We start from the raw sequence: 21,408 nt of genomic DNA on the forward strand, positions 1-21,408 counted from the left end.
ATGCTGGGGTTTTGCAATCCAAGATCTCCAAAGCCTTCTTCCCTAAAGTCACCTTGGGACAGAAGTCTCTGTTTCCCTACTGTGTAGAGTCTAAGACACAACATACATTTTCTTCTCTTTCTTTGGACAGGAGCCACAGAACAAAACAATCTTCTCTTGGTAACTCAAGCTCCTTCTGTCACTATGGCGCTGGGCTCAGGGAATGCCGAGGGCTTTTCCCCTGCATGAAAACCCCCGACTGCTGGGATCCTGAGTTCTTCTGAGAGCTTTCCTGCCCCTCCACGTGCGCCACACTGTCAGTAGCCGACTTCTCTCTGGAGTAGGGGTTGCACAGTGCACAGAAGGGTCAGACTGACATGGGTTCAAACTCCAGCTCACCAGAAGACTCTCGGAAAGCTGTGGAACATCTCTGAGCTGTTTCCCCACTGGAAAAATAGGGATGACGACAGCCTTTGCAGGCTGGTCTGAGGATTACGACCCTAGCACCATGGCTAGCACTGAGTAGGTGTTTAACAAATAATAGCTCTCGTTTCTGCCAATATGGCGTCCTGACCATCTTTTCATATTCCAGGAAATATTCCTTGCTAGAAACATGAATAGGGCGCCTTTGAGAATGATATGAGCAACCAGAAGTAAACACGCTTACTGTTAAAGGTGGTGGAGCCTCTTCAGAGCTATTTAAGTTGGCTCAGTGAAGTGCAGCTTGGTCTAGTCCCCATAAGCCCCAGTAGGCAGGCTGGGGTTTGGTCAGTAGTTGCTTTCCTCTGTCCTCGGGCTTTGGGCTTCCGTAAGCTTCATTGGTTCGAGTTTCACCTTCAGGCCATTGCTTACTGACATGGCTGAGTCTGCCCCTGCCACAGCTAAGGGCACTGCTCGCCCTGAAGCCAGGTCCACTCCTGCGTTTCCCTCCCCACCCCATCCCCCCACCTTTCCCTAAGCAGGAGCCTCAGAGGGGTCTGGGCCCCGGGTCCTCCTGCGTCTCCCTTAGCACGGTTCCATCTTCCTGGTAGCCACGAGCCCTCAGAAAGTCTCTCTCATTAGCTGCCTTAGCTTAATTAAGCTCATTCCACTACTCACTGGCTTCCCTAAGACAGTACGAGCCCGTTACGCGCGGCTCCTTCCTCCGAAGGTAGGCGGGTGCAGGGCTCCAAGGCTGCCCCGCAGACCCTCAGGTGTCAACAGGGGAAGGACTACTTGCCATCCCTGTCGGACAGTGAACTCCTCTGAAATTCCCAGCTCCTGGAGGACAGAGTTGCTTTCCAGATTCCCTCAGACACCTGGCACACAGCTGGCACTCAAACGTTTCCTGGGCCATATTGCATTGCTTGGCTTGGTGTTTTATTAATAGTAGGTTTGGTGACTCCACAGTCCATGCTCCTCACTCTGGCCTCTGAGTTTTGTTGCTCCCAACAGGACTTCCCCTCACCCTAGCCTCCTGTGAAAACTTCCATTTTCTTCAAGGGTCTGTTAAGGAGCCTCTTCTTCCAGGAAGCTCCCTTGATTTTCAGAAAGCACTTTCCTTCCTATTTTGCCTTTACTCTGAATCATATAGATACAGATATAGTATGGCTACATAGAGAGCTGGTATATAGTTATTTTGATATGCCTATAGATATGGCCTTAGTCACAGATACAGATGTGTGTGTGTGCGCGTATGTGTGTATGTGTAAGTGTGCATGTGTATATATTCATGTCCATGTAACATGCATACATATATACTTGTGTAGCATACCTATCTAGTATCTCTAAACTGATAAGAACACGCTTCCATGTCATTAGATATCATTTTACATGTAGATGTATTTATAATACTTTTTAAAAAAGATTTTATTAATTTACTTGTCAGAGAGAGACAACCCAAGCAGGGGGAGCAGCAGGTGGAGGGAGAAGCAGGCTCCCCACTGAGCAGGGAGTCCGACTGGGGGCTGCATCCCAAGACCCCAAGATCAGGACCTGAGCTGAAGGCAGGCATCCAATTGACTGAGCCACCCAGGCGCCCCCTATTTATATAATACTTCTAAATCTGGTTCCCTTTTATTTGACACACAGATTGTTTCCACTCCTTCACTGTTGAGAACAACGCTCCCACGAGATAACAGCTTATCTGGTGAGTGAGGAGAAGGGCACACTGGATTTTGGGGCCAGATAGGCCTGTAGTCACTTTTGTCCCCACCACTTCTTGGGGGCCTTGGACAAGCCATTTCACCTCTCTAAACCTACCTATAAAACAGAATAATAGTTCTCATCTCCTAGGATCCTAAGACATGTAATGTGCTTACTGCTGGGCCTGCCCCGGAGGAAGAGCTCAGTGAAGACACTGTGCCAAGCGGGGAGGCAGAAGAGAGGGTTTGCTTGGGCTCCCCCACTGCCCAGTGTGACTTGCATATGGCTATTTCATGGGGTGTGGCAAAACCCACTGAGACGATGGGGGGACAGCCTTTTGCAAGTAGAGTGCTGCCCAATTGAAGATTGTATTATTCTTGTTGTTTTTACCTGTTTTCTACAGGTTTGAGGAATATGTCACCTAAACACTACGTGTGTGGAGAAGGAGTGCTTTGAGGGCACTTTAAAAAATTGCTTTGCAATGTTATAGGTTTGGTGAAAATGATTCTTGCCTGTTATCAACGATTTAGATGACGCCAAAAAGGCGCAAAGGAGAAAGTAAGACTCCAAATCCCAACCAGGAGTAACCACAGCTGACATGTGGGTTGTGGCCTTCTTTGACTTGCTCCCCCTGTGGTGGCCAGGGCAGGACAGGGCAGGCTTCAGCTGTTTAATAAACGTCTCTTGACGTCAACCAGCTTGAGTCGGTAACAGCGGCGGCGCGCTCCGGCTCTGTCCCTCTCGGCCAACCTCTGACAGTTTCATTAACCCCATTAAATCATGCAGATGCCTTCACACCTCCCGGGCTTGTTAATCTCCGCTCAGCTCTGGTAAGTTAAAACCTGGCTGCAAAGTTGGATGTACCTTGTTAACCTCCATTAAACCCTATTAAATTTCCTAACTAGAGTCTTAGTGACTTCTAGGAATCCCTCATTAAAGTTTAGTAAGTCCACTTACTCAATCCACTCTGGGACAAGGCTGCTTGTGGCTCTCCTGCTTCAAAGAGTGGCATTCCTGAGTTCCCTGACGTGTTCCCAGGATCAGATGACCCTTGGACCCCATCCCAAGAGTGCCTCCAGCTTTTTGACTCGGGAAAGTTCCTCCTCTCCACGCCTGTATTTACTCCTCTATAAACTGCAGTCAACAACGGTCCCAATTCTGTGTAATTGTGGTGAGTGTCAAGGAATCAGCGGGTGTAAAACCAGCAGCGTGTTGTCCAGCGTGCACGCCACACTCAGCAGCTATCCTTGTTTCTAGATGGGGAATACCCTTATAAACTAAGAAACGGTTAAGTTAATGGAAGATTCCATTGCGGACATTTATAGTGCTGCCTTCCATGCTGGGCAGAGTGCTCGTGACTGTGGATTTTCTTTCTGGTTTTATCCAGATGGGAGATGATCCCTTGCAAGGGTTCCTCTACATAGTGTCTTAGTGTCTCTGTGGCTGGGCATGTCACTGTATTTGCTCAGGCTCTGACACATCTGAGCTGTCAGGTGGAACACAGCTACTTTCTCTCTCTGCGCCTGGGTGGTGTCTGTTGAATTCGCTAGTTCCTAAACCTTGGTGTGCAGACAAGTGCTCCGGGAGATCTTGTAAAAATGGTTTCCCGGGCCCCAGGAGGACTGAGGAGATACTCATTTACTAGGTCTCACTGGGAACTCTGAGCTAGTACTTCCGACGAGCCTGAAGCTGCTGGATGGGGAAACCTCTGGACCACATTCTTCTGAACTTTACTGAGCTTAAGTCTTATGTGGGGAAATTACAAAATCCACATTTCTTGGAATTCGGCCCCTGGGCTTTCTGTTCTGAGACTCCGGGATACAGCATGGGAATTGGCATCATACACAGCATTCTTAGGGGATTCTGATCAGGGTGGGAGGTGGCGAGTGCCACACTTTCAGAAACGCTGGACTTCAGATGATCCGGAATTCAGCACTGTAAAGGTCTTTTTTTTTTTTTTTTTTTTTTTTTTAAGATTTTAGTTATTTATTTGACAGAGATCACAAGTAGGCAGAGGGGCAGGCGAGCGGGCTCCCTGGGGAGCAGAGTCCGATGTGGCGCTCCATCCCAGGACCCTGGGATCATGACCTGAGCCGAAGGCAGAGGCTTTAACCCACTGAGCCACCCAGGCACCCCTGTAAAGGTCTATTTTGAAAAAGGGGTGTCAGGTTCCTAGGACAACTTCTGCACGTGAAGATGTGGATTCATCCTTTCATCATAACCCGTCTATAGATCCTCACGGAAGGTCGACCCCAGCAGAGGTCAGCCTGCTTGGGGCCAAAGCACCTCCCTGAGGTTCAGTGCGTGTGGGGTTAGAGGAGGACAGCGGGCAACCGGATGCTTCTCTGTGAAAGAAATGGAGGGCTGCAGGCAGAGGGAGGGAAGGAACGGAGGGAGGGGACTATGTTACACTCACATGGGGAGACAACATGATGTGAATTAGAACTTCTTTGCTTTCTGAAGGAAATCAACTCAGGGATTATCTAAATGATGGCATCTCTCAGTGGTAAGCCATCAGGAATCCTGTGGGCTCCCAGGGACAGTCCCAGCTGCCCCCAAAACGGCCTCCTGAAGAGCAGCTTCCACACAAGAAGTGGACTGGGGGTGGGGGTGGGGTGGTGAGGGGGAGAAGCTGCACCATCCGTTGAGATGCCTTCAACATTTTAGAGCTGGCGTATATTCCTTCTAGTTAACGAAGAAGATGAAGACAAAGATTTATTGCATTTCTTCCTTCCATTCTGCTGACAGAAGTGCACTAAAGGGGCACTAGGGACAGACGTGAAATGAAAGCCTGGAGTCTGAGGCGCAGCTGGGCAAGGGGGCCCACCCCTGGGGCATCAGGGACCCCCACCCGTGAAGCGCAGTCAGGTGGCCCCAACTGTTGAGCACATGACTTGCCTGCGGACTTTGTTACAACACAGACCTGACTCAGTAGGCAGCTGGCAGGCGAGGGGGGTGGAGAGGGTGTGCATTTCTAACAACCACTTAGATGACGCACCAAGTCTATCTAGCAAGCCTCTACCGTAGGTGAAGAAACGCTAGTCCACAACCTGTGAAAGATGTTTTGGAGACATTTGAACATCGGGATGTTCATATAAAGATCTAGATGACCAGGTTCTCTTGGGAAATTTTGAGAAGTGGCCACGCAGGGCTGGAAGCCCCACAAGGCAACGACAAGCTGGAACCGCAGGAGTGGGTGACGTCGTGAGGGACCCGTGCTTCCCAGCTGCCCCCTGCAGGCGTTTCCGCCTGCAGTCCTCCAGCCAGGCTCCTGAGGTCCCCGCTTTATGGGTGGATAACTGCAGACCCAGAGCGAAGCTTTTTGCCCAGGGTCTCTGGGATGCTACACAGCCTTCAGACTCCAGCCTCTGGTTGTCGGACCTTCGGTCTCTTTCCTTTGAGTGAGTGGGAGAGCAGGGAATCAACTTTTAAGACCTAAGCTCACTCGCTGTGCACTGGGGTTGGATGGGGGAACGTGGGAACCAGTACTCAGAGCTGGGAGGAAAGACCTCCGTCACCCATCGCCGCAGGACACAGCCAGAGGCCGCATACGGAAGTGAAGGCATCTGAGGCCCATGTGGATGGTCAAGGAGAACAACAGAATGTGTCTCTCGTTACTCATTCAGATCATTTATTAAGAGTGAAAGTCGGGCCATCCCATCTGTGTGATATTGCAACATGAAAAGTCACATACATACTAAGGAGACCCCACAGAATTGAGAGCCTTTCAACAGTACAGAGCCATAGATTACAAAATTAAAATACAAATGATCCCCCGAATTTGGCAGGAAACAAGTACAATATGAGGAGGCCTGGAATGGAAGGGCACTTGCTTTTTGATAAGGCAGTTACAAAATGGAACATGAACCCACACTGCGAAAACATTCCGATGGGCATCACGGACAGCAGATGCATACAACAGGCGTCCTGGAAACCCTCCGTCCCTGGCGACGATGTGCTCGTGGAGTGAGAGCAACCGAAGGCTTCGTGGCTTAGGACGCAAGCTAGATGAAATAACGGAGTGTAGACATTTCTACCTTAACAAGAGGTCCCACCTGGCCCCAGACTAGACTCCACCTCAGAGTGTCAGATCCACTTCACCCCTCCTAACCTTGAACTTGGAAAACAGTCCATAATAAAATGAAGGGAACAGAAAGGCACCCCAAAGCACCATGCTTCCTAGGCTGAGACCTTGAGTTCACTTGTCCTTTGGTTCAACTGTCTAACCCAGTAACAGGGACTGGGAAGCCGCGAATCACAGGGCCTCAGAGTTATGTCTGTCTGAATCAGGGCCAACTGAATGACACAAGCCCAAAGGACCACCTGAAAGGCAGAAGACTGACCAAAAGATCAGAGAGCAAGCCCATTTCGTGAGAATTTCGATTCCAGGACAACACTACAGCTCCCACCAGGACTTCTGAACTCTGGTCTTAAATCATCAGCTAGTTCTGTTCTCCCCGGACATTCATTTGGCAAAACTCAGCTGACTGCTTTCCCGATCATGTCACACAGCCTTGAGTCCAGCAGCCTGGTTCACAGCCTCTGGGAGCCAGGCTGGCCTTGGGAACCTCTCTGCTCAGTGGCAAGGTCTCAAACATCTGAAAGCTGCTTACTTTCAACAGGACTTGAGTTATGTGCAAGTCAGAGAGTGAGAAGAGCTCTGGACAGGTCAGGAGGACGGAAGGTTAGTCCAGACCGCCCTATGACTCAGACAGGTCATGCTCAATGTCAGTCTCCTGTCTTTAAAATGAATGATGGGGCAAGAACAACCTTACAAGGCTTTTAAGCTTGAAAATATGGCACTTCTCAGACATGGAGACATGTGGCGTGCCCCTCCCCCAAGGTCCTAAGCTTTGTTTTTGCCATAAAAATAATGTGTGAAGTACTTGCAGAAATCTTAAAGTACAAGCTCTCAGCAGCCATGGAGCCCTTAAACTCCACACAGAGCAGTATTTTACAATCTCCTAGCTAAAAGTTTTCCCAAGTGACGTGAGCATCAGCTTTTGTGGGGCAAGCACAGAACTTGGGCCCCACCCCTTCTTAGGTTACTTTATCAGGCTGAGAGCATCCCCTCGTCCCTGACCCCCTCCATCAGTTTCCGCAAGAACACGGGAGAACCAGGCTGATGGGGTTTCTGCAACATCTTTCAACAAGGAACTAAATGGACCCATGCTGAAGGGGCAAGACAGCCAGGACACCAAAGTTATCTATCTGCTAGCTGCTCCTTCCCAAAAGACAACTGCTGTGCCCTGGGACAGTGCCAGCAATTAGGTGCTTGGCCAAGATGAGTAACTTGTTCCACACGCCGTCCTCCCCACCCCGCACTGGGCAGAGACTAAGATAGAAATGACAGAGAACATAGAAAAGCCAGGGGTTTATAGAGATTGAGCAGGCTTCCCCAGGAGGTAGTGAGTTCCCTGTCCTCAGAGGTGTTTAAGCCCAGACTGCCCAAACCCTTGGTGGGACAGTTGCAGGCAGAATGTCAGCACCTGTGGGGAGACTGGACTGATGACTTAAAGACCCTTTCCCAATTTCTGGATCTCAATATTATAATGACTGAGAGCCTTCAGATGACTTCCATGAAGCAACGTCTCTGGGACCCGTGGTCTGGACAGGCTGTTTCAGTAGACAAGGTCCCCCGAGTAAGTATCTGCTCCTACTTTCTCCCTTCCACCAGGGAGCTGTCCTGCAGAGTATTAACCAAAAACTTCCCACAAAATAAGCAGTTGAAATGCCAAGGTTAGATGTAACATTCCAGCCGCAAACAATTACTAGTATCTGTTCCCTGGAAGGCTAGTGGTATCAGCCATGACAGGAACTTCTACAACTTGGCTGCTCTAACGCATACGTGCAATTCCTCGTCATTTTCCAATGCCAATCCCGAAGCCTTTGCTTTCAATCTCTCATGGGATTCAGCTATGAACTTCTTCATGTGATGTTGCCAACCGAAGAGTCTGTGGAAATAAAAAGTTTGTCCATTTGTCTTTTTAAAACCCTAAGTCGACGCAACACGAGTGGCAGGCTACAGGCACTTCCACGTGACAACCTTCAGGGCATATGACAGAACCAGACCAGGCTGGGCTGAGGCAGGAACTGTACTCTTTAAGCAGAGAAATGTCGGCTCTGGATTTCACATTCCAGTTTTGCCCAGGAGCACCAAGAGGAGAGAAGGCAATGTTGCAACATTACAGGTGGAGAGAAGCGCAAGAGTCCTTGGCAGGTGTAGAAAAATGTAGGCGGCCATGATGAACACTGCTTTCCCCAAACTCCACTGCTTCGGGGCCATTTCTAACAGGTAGGAGTTGCCTGCCCACAGATGAAGCCTTGGGAAACTGCAGAAGGGCTAAGGCAAGTGGCTTAGTGGTTGGATGAAAGAACAGATTTCTGCACACAAGAAAATTGTTAAGTTCACGTAGTTTTGTCTTTCCTCTCATCTGACATGTTTTCAGAGGCTGAAAAGATACCCACAGCCTCCACTTTGCAAAACCACCTCTCTTTTGAGGGAAGGTGGCGGGTTGGGGGTGGGGGGAGCATCTGGCTGAAGGTGAGCGTTTCCCCAGGCTACACACCGGAACAAAAGCATTCTCACAGAGACACGGGAACAGATGGATCCTAACACCACAGCTTCTTGTATACAAATGGACTGCTGTCTCTCTCAACTGGGAAAATGATTGCTGTTCAAGAAATAGTGACATGCCCTACACATCGGCAATTTTCGCTTCAACATCAGAAAGATGCATTTTCTCAGGAAGAGATGGACATTTCCAGAGAGCAGGTGACCAAGGCCTTCACCTGTAGGTGCTACCTGCCCTAAAACTGTGGCCTGATGAGAAAACATTCCCCTTAACAAAGGGGGGGCCTGGTGTTTGATGCCTTCAAGACTTTCTAACTCAGTCTCTCAGGAGAAAGATCTATATAAGCATCAGAACTTTGGGCCTTCTTGATGTCTGCCCATCAACATCCTTCAGCTCTAAGCAGCAAGACAGTCTCTACATACTGAATCTGAATGACTAAAAACACTCAGAGAGCACCTTGATGTGCCATCCACAGCTGGGTGTATGAAAGCAAGATCCCCTCATAGCCTAGAGTATGTTCTATGTACATTCATTTATACATATGTAAAAAGGCTGCAATCTGCTAGACATGCATTTGGAACACTGGTGAATGCTTTGCTGCAATGGAACACACTGCACTTTAGCGAGGGGGTGGCCTGTCCCCGGTCCACAGACAGCAGGGTCCTCTGCCCCACGAACCGAGCCTACAGACAGCAAACCGCCCTGCTTAGCTGGAGGTCGTGTTCAGACTTCTCTGTGCTGATGCTCAGAGGAAGCGGTTTATGAGACATGAAAACTCTCTGTCGGGCTAGGCCATCCACGGCTTCTTTTATAATTTAAGGCTTAAGAAAGCACTCACGATTAAAACGGAGTAGGAAAATGATACTTTTGACCACAATATGCGTCAAGATGGTCAGAAATTCGAATCCAAGTCCTATTCTCCTCTTTTCTCCCACACCCATTCACATCCTTTGTCCCCCGACACACTGATCAGAAACTTTTGTAAAAGCATACTTTTGGATATAAAGCTTTGTTTTCAAAGGAGACTTTGGTTCTGATATAATAAGATATAGGAATCTGGGTTTCTGAACTTGAAAAAAAAGCCAGGTAATTATTCATACTTTAAAAAGTTGTTTTAGCCATCTTTCTACCCCCAAGAGGGAGGCAAACTGCTCACAAAAATGAATATCAGATGGCACTGACCTCTGTTGCTCAAATCTATGCTTTGCTGGTGACCCCGAGCCTAGGGAGTCAAGGCGTCAAACTTTTTATTCCCAGAAATGGACTTCTGAGGAGGAATCACATGATCCTTGGCAGCTTTCTTGGTGGTTGTGAACTAAGGATTAGTATTTCTGAAAACACGAGCCCCAAATCACTGAACAGCTCCATTAAAGTCAAAGCATTTATGGCCTGGAAGGATGACTAAAGTCCTACTTCCTAACTTCACCCCAAAGAGTAAAGCACAGACTGCTGTGCAAAGAGCTGCGTCTCCTGTGAGGGCCCCTGCATCAGTGTTTCTGGAACCTCCACAAATATAGCTTGGTACCTGCGACTGCCCTCAAATCCTCTTCTGATGAGAAACCTCCTTTTGGTGCTTCCGATTTCCTCCACACTCTAGAAGTCAAGTGGTGAGCCATAGGAGTGGCAGCGGTCTCGGTAACTGCAGGTATGAAGCAGATGCTAAAAGGCAGAGTTAGGTGCCCCCCCTCCCCCCCAGCACTGAGTGTGGGCCTGCTGTGCGCCAGGCAGGGGCCAATGCGGGGGACCACTGTCACGCTGACCCAATCAACGACAAAGCCAGCAACAAAGCGAGGCACGCCTGTCCCCAGGAGACGCGGGTCTGCTCACGGTCCTCCGGCTGGCTGTACCCCATTGCTCCTCCAGGCCTACACCTCGCACAAGGCAGAGTGGTCGTACAAGGTGAATACTAACATATCTTTTGTCCCACATTTCCAGGAGAATTGACTTAATGCGCTGTTGAATGCTGCCATACGTCATTTTTAAATCTCTTAGTGCTCTTGATTTTTCAGTCCGGTAGTTGCCTTAAAAGAAAGTCTTTGTATACACATGCTGAACATGAGAATATAATCCTCCTGACCAAAAAGATTTACAGTATTCATCATTCAACTTTTTTATTTACAATAAAATGTGACAGTCTTTACGGGCTTCCACGCAGATTTCACCTGAGCGCTCAGCATCGCACTCCGTCCCGCGGCGCAGCCGGTCGTCACTCGAGCTGCTTGCCGCCCTCCGCCTTCTGGTCCAGTCGGCTCTTGTTGCTCTTCACCATGTAGATGAAGTAGGCGAGCGTCTCTTTCTCATTCACGGGTATGTTCCTGAAGTGTCGGCTGACGGTCTAGGCGGGGGGAAACACCAGAGTCTGTTAAAGCATTGCCTACATCAGGGCCACAAATCCTGCACCATGCAAAAGAGGGAGCAGGGGTTGGCGTCTAGAACTAGGAAGGGGTTTGGATCGCTGCAGGACTCAGAGGCCCTTCTCCCCCAGGGGGCAGGGTGATTCGGTTTCCAGGCCTCTTAAAGCAGTACCTGAACCCACAACATTGCCAACGTGCAGTTCTGTTTCAGTGGTGACCAACTATCCATCACGGGACAATCTCAAGAGCATCCCTAAGGAGGATGAGGCGGGGACGGCTCTGCTTGGCCAGCTGCTGTCATCACCAGCTCTCAGGCCCTGGCACCACCAGGCAGAAAAGTGTTTTTTTGTTTTTAAAGCGTTATTTATTTGAGAGAGAGAGAGAGAACGAGCAAGCATGAGAGGAGAGAAGGTCAGACGGAGAAGCAGACTCCCCACAGAGCTGGGAGCCCGATGCGGAACTCAATCCATGGGCTCCAGAACCATGACCCCAGCTGAATGAAAGCAGATGCTTAACCCAGTGAGATACCCAGGTGCCCCAAAAAGTGTCTTTTTTTTTTTTTTAAAAATTTTATTTATTTATTTGACAGATCATAAGCAGGCAGAGAGGCAGGCAGAGAGAAAGGAGGAAGCAGGCTCCCCGTTGAGCAGAGAGCCCGATGTGGGGCTCGATCCCAGGACTCTGAGATCACGACCCGAGCCGAAGGCAGCGGCTTAACCCACTGAGCCACCCAGGCGCCCCCAAAAAGTGTCTTTTTAAAACTGTGTCAAATGAATTGCCAATTGGATAGATTTAAGTATTTGACCCAAGAATTCATCTAAATAGTACACAGCTGCCTCTTGAAAGACGTATCACATTTAAAAAATAATTCATTTACGCAACACTCCTGACACCTGGCTTTGTTTTACAAGTCCTGGGAATGCAGGTCTGCGCCTGCCCCGCCTCACCCACCCCTTTCAGCAGGGCGAATGCTGGCAAATGGGTAATGTGACCTTACGGTAGGAAGGAGTTGTGCACTTCTATCTATCTTTTATCTAGACTCTGTGGAAGGAAATTTAAGAAAAAATGATGTATCGGCAAGAAACCCTTAAAGGAAAGACCAAAAACCAAAGGGGCTGTCACCCTTTAAGGAAATTTCTGAATGGACTGAGGGGGCTGGGACAGATCAAGAGTCCGAGAACTAGCACTACAGAGTGGTGACCTCTGGATGGAAGCACTGTATTTTTCTTTATTCCACTTTCCCCATTTTCAACAGTAGGCAGAAAAGCACATTTAAAAAAGAGGGTAAGAGGTAACCTGCACAAATGCCACCAGGACAGAAGTATCAAGCCAGGCTGTCAGTATGTTCCAACAAGGGCCAAGAGAGCATTTCTCCCCTCTCCTAACTGTCTTAAGAGCTCAGGGTAGGAGAAAAATTTCTTGGGTTCTATTCATTATAACAAATACTTCCATTACCAACATCAGAGAAGAAGAAATCAAAGGAAAAACTGAAGAAAAAGAACAGTTCCTACAGAACAGGAGCAATTGTTTTGGGGTGATTAATCTGACACACCTGATGTGCAGGAAGGACTGTATTTATGCAGAATCTTACAAAACGAGATTCAAACAAATGCACCAACAAAAGCACGCTCAGGACTTATAATCAGGAGCCTCAAGAGTCCAGGCTCAATTCTGCTACTAATTTGCCATCTGACTTTAAGCAAGTCTTTTCCTCTCTTGGTGCCATGGTTTCTTTTATAGAAAGAGGACCTTTCCAGGGCCTAGATTCTAGGGGATTCCAGACTGTAGGAGAGAGGGAACAGGGCCTTACTTGCAGAGCTACAGAGGGCATTAGGATCGACATGCATAGCAGCAGGCAGAACCAAGATCACCATCAGAAGCATAGCGGTGGCTCTCTTTTTGCAGTGCAATTTGTCTACCTACTTCTGCTAACTGGGCCTTATTGAAGCCTGGTCTGGTCTGCAATTTGTAGTGTCGTTTGTAACGCCGTAGAGTGTTCACCTGCAGCTGGAACAGATCAACCTGGAGAGAAGAGGAGAAACATGTTATCCATCACCTGACTAGCCACGGCTCACCGAGAGTACACTATGTGCCCAGCACTACACTAGGATGGACGGGGTGGGGAAGAGGACTACAGAGATGTCTTAGAAATGGTCCACTGAGGACTAATAACTGGCTGGGAGGACAAAAAAAAAAGAAAAAATCAAAACCCAAACAAAACAGTGGAAAAGAGTTCTAGCTGGGGAGGGGTGGTCCCAGGAGGCTCACGGAAGCCATAAAGCTTAAGCTAAGGAGAACAGGGCTAGACTATGGAATGAGAGAAGACCATGAGCGCAGGAAGCCAGGAGATGAAGAGACAGACTCAGGTGTCACTGGCAATCACAATGGGTTTAAAAGTTGAGACTGAAGGGCAGCATGTCTTGAAAAAGCAGAAGGAGCGACACAGGCGGTGGGGGGGATGTTCAGGAAGATGGATCTAGTGGTGGTTTGTAGGGAAGACTGACGGGCGGGCAGGCGACACTGCTGTAGCGGCGATCAGAAATGAGATGCGTAAGGTGAGCTTTGGAGGCTGCTAATACCGGAGGGCACACCAAGCACTGGGAGCAAAGGTAAACCCAGACAGGCATCCTGGGGGAAGACAGGCCTGAGCTGGGTAGCGGACCATATGGTGGGGTGTGAGGAAGGACTGCGGGAGGTACTGCTGTTCCCAGAGTTCTTCCCTAGGCTCAGCCTTCAGGTGCTGGAACCCTGAACAACTCTCCAGAGAAAACTCGAAAGCTACTGTGGCCAATGTACAAATCAGCAGGTTAGGTTGGGGATCTCTGCAGATGACTGGATAACAGAGGGAAAGGACCCCCCCTTCTTTTTCTAACACAGGAAGAGAGGAAAGCTGCACAGTCATGAAGTATTGAAGGCCCAGACATTGGGCTGCTTTTACCTGCCTCTAAAAGAGATGTTCTTGCTTCAGGCAGGTGGAGGGCACTTAAAAACAAAATGAATGATCAATATGAGGGACCAAAGTCCTTCATTCTTTTCAAAACATTCCTCAAACCCCCTTTTTTTTTTTTTTTGTAAAAAGCAATGAAATTGAATACATCAATTTCTTTATGAAATAATACTACTAATGCTGAAGGCCAATAGAAAAATGCTGTAAACCAATGCTAAGAAAGGAACATAGGGAGGGGTGGAGGGAAAGGACCCTATTTTCAAAAGGTTTTCTCCACATCTGCAGACAAAGGCCCGCCTACTCTTTCTATTCCTACGCAGTCATTTCCACTCTGAGCGCTAACAGGCGGTTGCCTTATGAAATATTCATGTGTCAAATATTCAATGTACATTACAAACGGGTTTTCTTCTGCTGAGTCTTAAGTGAAAACAACTTAGACAGAAAGAAAATCCAATACTCCTTCCTGTAGCCTTGCTCAGTAGGCACCAGCACCTTGAAGGTTCGAGAAGCCTAGGTCTCATCGTCCAGTGCAACAGTTCTTAGCATAGAATAGTTTTGCCCCCAGAGGACATCCTCTAATGTCTGGAGGCGTTTTCTGGAAGGTCACTACTGTGGTGACTGGCATCTAATGGGTAGAATCCAGGAATGCTGCTAACGATCCAACGATGCACAGGACAGCCCCCACCTCAAAGACTCTGGCCCCAAATATCAACAGTGCCGGGGTTCAGAAACCCTGGGCCCTTATAACTGACTTTGGAGTGGCTCCTGGGGAACCAGCCTGGACCAGGGACCAGAGCTGGTATGAACTGACAATGTACACCTTTATTTTGCAGATCAGAAAACAGAGGGCCAGGAACTCCTCCCAATCCTTACAAAGCTCAGTCTCCAACTCTAAAGGCAAAAAAAAAAAAAGTTTTAAGAAACTTGACATTGTGGTTATATTCCAGAATATATCAGGGGCTTCTTGCAGAATTCCAGAATTCCAGAATTCCAGAATGTATCAGGGGCTTCTTGCCCTGGTGCACAGGGCAGTGGCCGGAAGACCCCGAACTCTATGTGTGACCTCGGGTCTCCATGCCTGTCTGTAAGATGGGGCAGTGAGACTGACTGATTTCTAAGTTTTCAGCTCTCAGATTCAGTATTACCATGATTCTATGATTTGCTTTTCAAATAAACCACAGCAAACAAAGGGGACTAAAATTATTTACTCCAAAAAGCAGACCAGGCCAGAGATAAGGATCACATTAGAACCCACTTTTCCAGCTTTCTCAAGCAGATTTGACTTTTACCTCAGGAATGTCAGTGTCATGCTCAGGAGAATCTCCGCCATCGTCGCTTGTCTTCCTCTTCCTTTTATTTCGTACACTCTGGATGAAATTTTTGTGGAAGTCGCAGATATATAGGTGCCTTACCTGATGGGAAGCAAATTAAAGTGAGACTTGCCAGTTCCACGGGAACAGCAACAGGCAGCTCTCAGGCCACGGGGCTTCTCTCCTTTGCAAGGCATTGAAGAGACAGAAGGAAGAGCAACGTGGAGATCTCATTTATAGGCGTTTACTGTTGAGTTGTAGAACGAGAAGCCCACAAAGGGACACAAATACTACCATCATACGGGGCAATAGCTCATAAAAGTCCCCCCTGAAGGCCAGAGACAGTAGGTGGCAGGGGTTCACCAAAGGGAGAGAGGCTTGTGGCTGGGATAGTCAGTGTTTTGGTCCCTGACTAAAGAGGATTTATGGGTAGACAGGAAAGATTCTGAACTGGAAGAGGAGTCAAGACTTAAGAAGAGTTTCAAATACAGACTGCATGGAGATTCGGCGGTAGGGGACACGAGAACAGCTTAGACTTTCCTTCAGACAAGAGAGAGTCCCCCAAAGTTTTAGAAGCGGGGAGTGATGTGACCTATAGGAGATGAGAATTTACAACAGGCTGGAGGGCAATGTCCCAGGAAGGAGGAAAGAAAGGACAGTGGTAACGGGGAGCCCGGACTTCCCACTCTGACACTGACAACAGCCACTACTGTGGGAGGACCTCTCTCTGAAAACTGTTATTCCTGTGCATCCCAGTTATACTTCTCGCACCACCACACATCTGTTCCACAAAGAGAAGTGGAAAGAGATGCAGAAACTCTCCTTCTCCCAGAAACCACATGAAAGAAGCTGGATGTTCCTGCCGACCTTTTTTCCCCTCACTTTAAAGCATTCATAATTTGAGGATTTTTATTTTATGTACAATGAGATGGCATTAAGGTAGGTATCTTGGATATCTGCAGGTAGGTATCTTGGATGACCCATTCAAGGAAGTTCACTTAATCCAACTTAATGAAGCCTATATCCTCCGCATACTGACGGAAACACTGGCGGCACATACTGAGGCCCTATTTCCGGATCAGACCACGCCGGTCTGAGCAAACGCGGCAAGAACGAGAGCCCTGGCCAGAGTTTCCTTGGATGGCTCCAGTAGAGCTGCTGGTGACCCATCTTGCTCTCTTGGACGCAATGAGGCGAAAGGAAAGAGCTAGCGCACGCATGCCTCCTGCCAACTTTCTAATGCAGGCTGGAGGCAAACAGTCAAGTGAAGGCGGCAACTGCAGCTGAGAGGTGAACGTGTTTTTATTTAAGAATGTAAGCACCAGGGGTGCCTGGGGGAGCCACTCCAAACCCTACCAGAAACGAAATGCCTGTGTAAATGCCTTGGGGTTGTTGACACTGGAACAGATGCTAAACAAATGTTCTTGAGAGACTTCTGAATTTGTATTTATTCCCTAAATTCCTAAGACAAAAGTAAGCTGATTGGAAGCCAGCACTGATTCAGACCTCTGCATGGAGAAAATAATGAAAACTGCGTTTTAGTCGGATGAATTAGCACCTTCATTGGGTTGGATCGGTGGGTCTGGGGCACTTTCTGGTTTACTCTGTGGCCTTGACTTGCAGACAGCAGGCACTCTCTAAGTGCACCTGCGCCAGCACGCGCCGTCCCTCCTGTCTGAGAGCAGCTTGGGCCAGCAAAAGCCACCGTTTACATATGGTCACAAATTTGAGTAGTTTGGCTGGAGTCCACTCTGTCAAAGGACTTTTGGACACAGCCTGTGTCATTGTCCCAATGAACCTCTCCTAGTCAATGCACAGACCACTGGCCATGCTGTCACCAGGGAAGAAAGCATACTACTCCTCCCTGATGGGAAGCTGGCCCTCATATTGGCTAGTTCCATATGGAAACTCTGAGATGATGTAGCTACTCAACTTTGTAGAGGGACACATGTGGTAGGAGAACAGGTGATTTCCTGAAGCTGTGGCTGGGAGGTTTTAGGTCAGGACACTAGAATAATGGAATTCTGGATGGAAGAGAACTTAGCAATCACCACTATAACCCCACTGGCCCCAATCTCATTTTCTACAGAGATAAACGGAAGCCACACAGATGATGTTATGATCTGGCCAAGGTCACCCAGGCCTTCTGACCCCTCGTGCATGTCCTTTCCTGCTCCAGCATTTTCTTTTCTTTCTTTTTTAAGAATTTATTTATTTATTTGACAGACAGAGATCACAAGTAGGCAGAGAAGCAGGTGGGGGTGGGGAGAGCAGGCTCCCCACTGAGCAGAAAGCCCGATGTGGGGCTTGACCCCAGGACTCTGGGATCATGACCTGAGCCAAAGGCAGAGGCTTTCACCCACTAAGCCACCCAGGTGCCCCATACCCCAGCATTTTCTTTATACTCTTCTCAACTTCTACTTTTCTCCAGAATAAAGCAGAAAATGTCAATTGGAGGAATGTTTGAAAGCATGTTATGTATCAATAGCTCATAGAACACAGCCAATGTCTACATGAACTGAGTGTAAGCTGCCTGAGTTGGATTTCTGGTGCTATTATTTTAAAAGGTTCTCTGCTAGGCCCTTTTACAAGATAAACAGTCATTATTTCTCCTTCACCCTTTTCAAATATGTACTGGTTTTCAGAAATTTCAGAGCTCAGTGGCCTTTGGGGGCTAGAGGTAGAGGAAGGAGGGTGGCAGCAAAGGCTCCAGTGTTTTTCTTTCCTCTTTCACTTTCTGCAACAGCTAAAAATTCTCATAACATGGCAGTTTCTTAGATTGAATTCCTGCCCAAGCCTGTGAGAATGAAGTAGAATCACCTTCAGAAATAATGATTCTGCACCACCACCTAGAAACAAATTGTGAGTAATTCCACCTTGAAACACTACTCCTCCAGAGCGTCACTTTTGGGGAACTCCAGTGCCAGGCTCATGCTGCCTCTGTCGTAGGCAGCGTGTGTGAAACCACCAACATAGCTCAACACAGGTTTCCCGGCGGGGTCACTGGGTAAATGGAGCCCCAGTGGCAGCAGCACAATTGCTCAGATGTCATGGCATCCAAGGATTTAAAAGAGCTGGAAATTTCTTTCTTTTTTTTTTTTTTTTTTTGAGGACTGGAAAACATTATAAGCTGCTCAGGCAAAGGCTCTCAACCACCTACACAATAGGTAGGCAGCGTTTCCAAGAGGATGAACTCACTGCTGTCTTAGAATTAGGCACTTCATTTCAATATGTGTCCTAATCTGGACCTCCTTAGTGTCTAAGCAGTTGTTTGCTCTCCCATGAATTCCTTTCATTCATTCATTGATAGAGATTTGTAGTAAGAAAGCCATTAACTCACCCCCAGCCATTTTAAAAAACAGCATCTTCCAAGAGTGGCAAATGTACTGCAATTGTTAACAGAATACAAATAAATTGCGGGTAGGAGGGAAGAGCATGGAAGAAGGGGCGAAGATTTTTTATTTATTAAGACTTCATCAATCAAGGCTTATGGCATGGGGCTTGGAAGTAAGTCAGATAATGGGTTTAAGAAATTAACCAGCCTCTTAGTCACTGTGTGAGGTTGGCACTGTCACTTCTTATCTCTGGGCCTCAGTTTCAACTGTAAGATCCGAAGCAGAAAAGTGCATGTCTTTTCAGTTTAACAAGCAATCTCTAATTTCCCCCAACAGTGGAATTTTGTTCCTAAAAGAGAATGGATGTTAACCACCTGAGCTTTTAGCTGGGCTACCTGAATATTAAATATCCCCTTAACTCATTTCCAATTCCTAATCACAAGGCAGCCACTTAAAGCTTGCAGCAACAGATGTCAAACTAAAAAGTTCTTAATTGGTTGACAATAGGCACATCTTTAGAATTGTTAACTAGAAGTGGTGAAATCACACAGGGAAAGTTTTCCTATAATCAGGCACGAAACACAGGGCGATTCTATTCAAACTCAAAGCCCTCTCCCCAACGCCTTTCTAAAGAAGCTACCCCTAAGAAAACCGATTTTCTTCCTCCCCGTCACTCGGACTGCAAAGACCTTCCTCCCAAGACTTGGTCTTGGCCTTATTTCTGCCACATCCTTGAAAATTCCACCTCCCCACAGCTGCATGCGAAGCAGCGAGCTCGGTGACCCTCCGCAGAAGCCGAGGCCGAGGCAGGGGGTTGGGGCAGGGGCAGTGGGAAGTAACTGCCACCTTTCCTCTTCTGAAGGAATAACAGGGTTCCGAGGAGAGAGAAGTTGAAGAAGAGCCGGGTCCCTTCATCACCCCCTCCCCAACACTTGCTCCTTCGTGGGCCAACAGAATTAACCCAAGTCTCTCGGCCCCGATATCTAAACCACTACAATAAGCCCTAAACGGCTGTTAAGTCTTCCCAGGCAGGAAAGGTCCTCGGAACCTTTCCTCCGCCCCCCAACTCCCCGGATTTGGGCAGAATCCCAGTCCGAGCCCGTCTGCGCTGAAGCGGCCTTTGAAATCCCGAGTGCAACTCCCCAGTTTGCAGATAAAGGGCGGCGAGGCCCAGGGCGGGGAGGGCCCCGGGGTCCGGCCCGCAGCCAGGGACAGCGGCCGGAGGGTGGCGGCGCGCGGGGACCCAGCCGGGGCCAGGGGCGGGGGCGGACTCACGCTCTTGTCGATGTCCAGCTTGAGTTTCTTCTGCGAGATGCTCTTCTGGACCCTCTTGCTGAAGGAGGCGTTGCCCGCGGGCCGGACGCAGCGCTCGCCGTCCTCGATGAGGCAGCAGCTCTGGCCGTAGCCCGGGGCGGCGGCGGGGGCGGCGGGGGGCCCTTCGCGGCTGTCCTCCTCTGTGCTAAAGCCGTTCATCTCCCCGCCCCGGGCCGGCCCCTCTGCGGGAGGATCCCCTGTAGGCCACTCTGCGGCCGCGCACCCCGCGGGGCAGGTCGCCGAGGCCCCCGCACCCGAGGGTCCCGGAGTCCGTCTCCAGACCAGGCGCTGCTCTGCCCCGCGCCCGGGAGGCCCGGCTCTGCTCCGCCGCGCTCCGGCTCCTTCGGCCCCCGGCCCCGCGCCTCCGGAAAGCCCCTTGCTCCCCGCTCGAGGCCCCGGGATCGGCTCCCGCGGCTCGCAGGGCCCCGCCGGGGGTCACCCAGAGGCGCCTTCTGCCGGGGGCCCAGAACCGTTATCCTTCGGCGGGGGCGTCCGGGAGGGCGTCCCAGGAAGCAGCCGGTCCCCGGGGACTCTGGACCCGGCTTGCCAGGGGATTTCGAGGGCCCCCGCCGGCTCCCGCCTTCTTTCGGCTGCGGGGCAAACTCGCCGCCGGGCAGCTCCCGCGGGGTGGCGCGGCGTCCCCGCGCGGGGCCCGGCCTCGAACCCGCGGCGCCCGGGCCCCGGGGCGCGTCCGGCTCGCCCCACCCCTGCAGCCTCTCGGCTGCGCCCCGAGTCCCGCGGCAGCCCCTGGGCCGCCCGGCCGCCGCCCGCCCAACGCTCCGCACCACAACAGTTCGCTCCCCCGCCCTCCGCGGGACAGCGGAAGTCCCGCCTCAGCGCGACCATTGGCTGCGTTTGCTCTCTGGGCGGGGCCGCCGCCGCCGCTGGCATGCTCCATTGGGCACCTCCGCCGCCAGTCCTTGGCGCCTGGCTACTTCCTGGACTCTGCTGGGATGGGTTCAAAGTAGAGAAAGTGGAAGAGGGAAGAGTTACCCGGTGCGGGCGGGGAACGGGGCCGCACACTCTTCAGGCCGGGGGAGGGATGGTGAGCGGGGGTCTGGCTGGACAGAGGGCCAAACTCCGGGAACAGAGGAGCACATTCGGGGGCGTACAGAAGTGCAGACGTGGGCGGGGGTGCCGAGGGACAAACATAGGGAGGGGTATTTGAGGGGGGACCTTACGGGGATAGAGATTCTGCCATGAGAAGGACAGACAGGGTAAAACCGAAGAACCAGGATTCAGAGGACCCGCAGACCGGTGGGACGTAGGGTGGATGAAATAGGACAGAAAGCCAGACATGGCGGGAAAGACTGAGGGACAACTCGGTACAGATACGTGGAAAGACATGCAGGGGAGATGATGAGGGACTGATGGCGGGTATTGCAAGGTAGTCGGATGCTTGAGGGCGGCGGAGACTTCAGACTGTAGAGACTGGGACTGGCTTGGTGCGCGCGGAAAGAGGAGGAGAGG

The 21,408-nt window shown here is 49.9% G+C and overlaps 1 protein-coding gene and 1 pseudogene across 3 annotated transcripts; both read right to left on the reverse strand.

Annotated features, from left to right (window-relative positions):
• Positions 1 to 5,714: 5,714 nt before the first annotated feature.
• Positions 5,715 to 20,551, reverse strand: LOC111140941 (SAP30 like). 3 transcript variants are annotated; one of them, XM_022493210.1, is made up of 4 exons: positions 19,900 to 20,551; positions 15,269 to 15,391; positions 12,956 to 13,054; positions 5,715 to 11,013 (listed from the first exon to the last, which is right to left on the reverse strand). In XM_022493210.1, the coding sequence occupies exons 1-4, from the start codon at positions 20,095 to 20,097 to the stop codon at positions 10,885 to 10,887; spliced, it is 549 nt and encodes a 182-aa protein (XP_022348918.1). In that variant the 5' UTR covers positions 20,098 to 20,551; the 3' UTR covers positions 5,715 to 10,884. The 3 variants fall into 3 exon arrangements, with proteins under 3 accessions (XP_022348918.1, XP_022348920.1, XP_022348919.1); XM_022493212.1 differs by lacking the exon at positions 15,269 to 15,391 and having other exon boundaries at positions 12,956 to 13,039; XM_022493211.1 differs by lacking the exon at positions 15,269 to 15,391.
• Positions 16,222 to 17,392, reverse strand: LOC111140942 (annotated as a pseudogene).
• Positions 20,552 to 21,408: the final 857 nt, after the last annotated feature.

Source organism: Enhydra lutris, unplaced genomic scaffold, assembly GCF_002288905.1.
Source record: "Enhydra lutris kenyoni isolate GAN:26980312 unplaced genomic scaffold, ASM228890v2 scaffoldscaffold5, whole genome shotgun sequence".
Classification (NCBI taxonomy): domain Eukaryota; kingdom Metazoa; phylum Chordata; class Mammalia; order Carnivora; family Mustelidae; genus Enhydra; species Enhydra lutris.

Excerpts from the sequence above, each read along its gene's own strand:
- LOC111140941 (XM_022493210.1), bottom strand. The coding sequence starts at position 20,097 with ATGAACGGCTTTAGCACAGAGGAGGACAGCCGCGAAGGGCCCCCCGCC. Across the intron at positions 13,055-15,268 it reads ATGACACTGACATTCCTGAG|GTTGATCTGTTCCAGCTGCA; the intron begins GTAAAAGTCAAA and ends TCTTCTCTCCAG. Across the intron at positions 11,014-12,955 it reads ATAAGGCCCAGTTAGCAGAA|ACCGTCAGCCGACACTTCAG; the intron begins GTAGGTAGACAA and ends CCCCCCGCCTAG.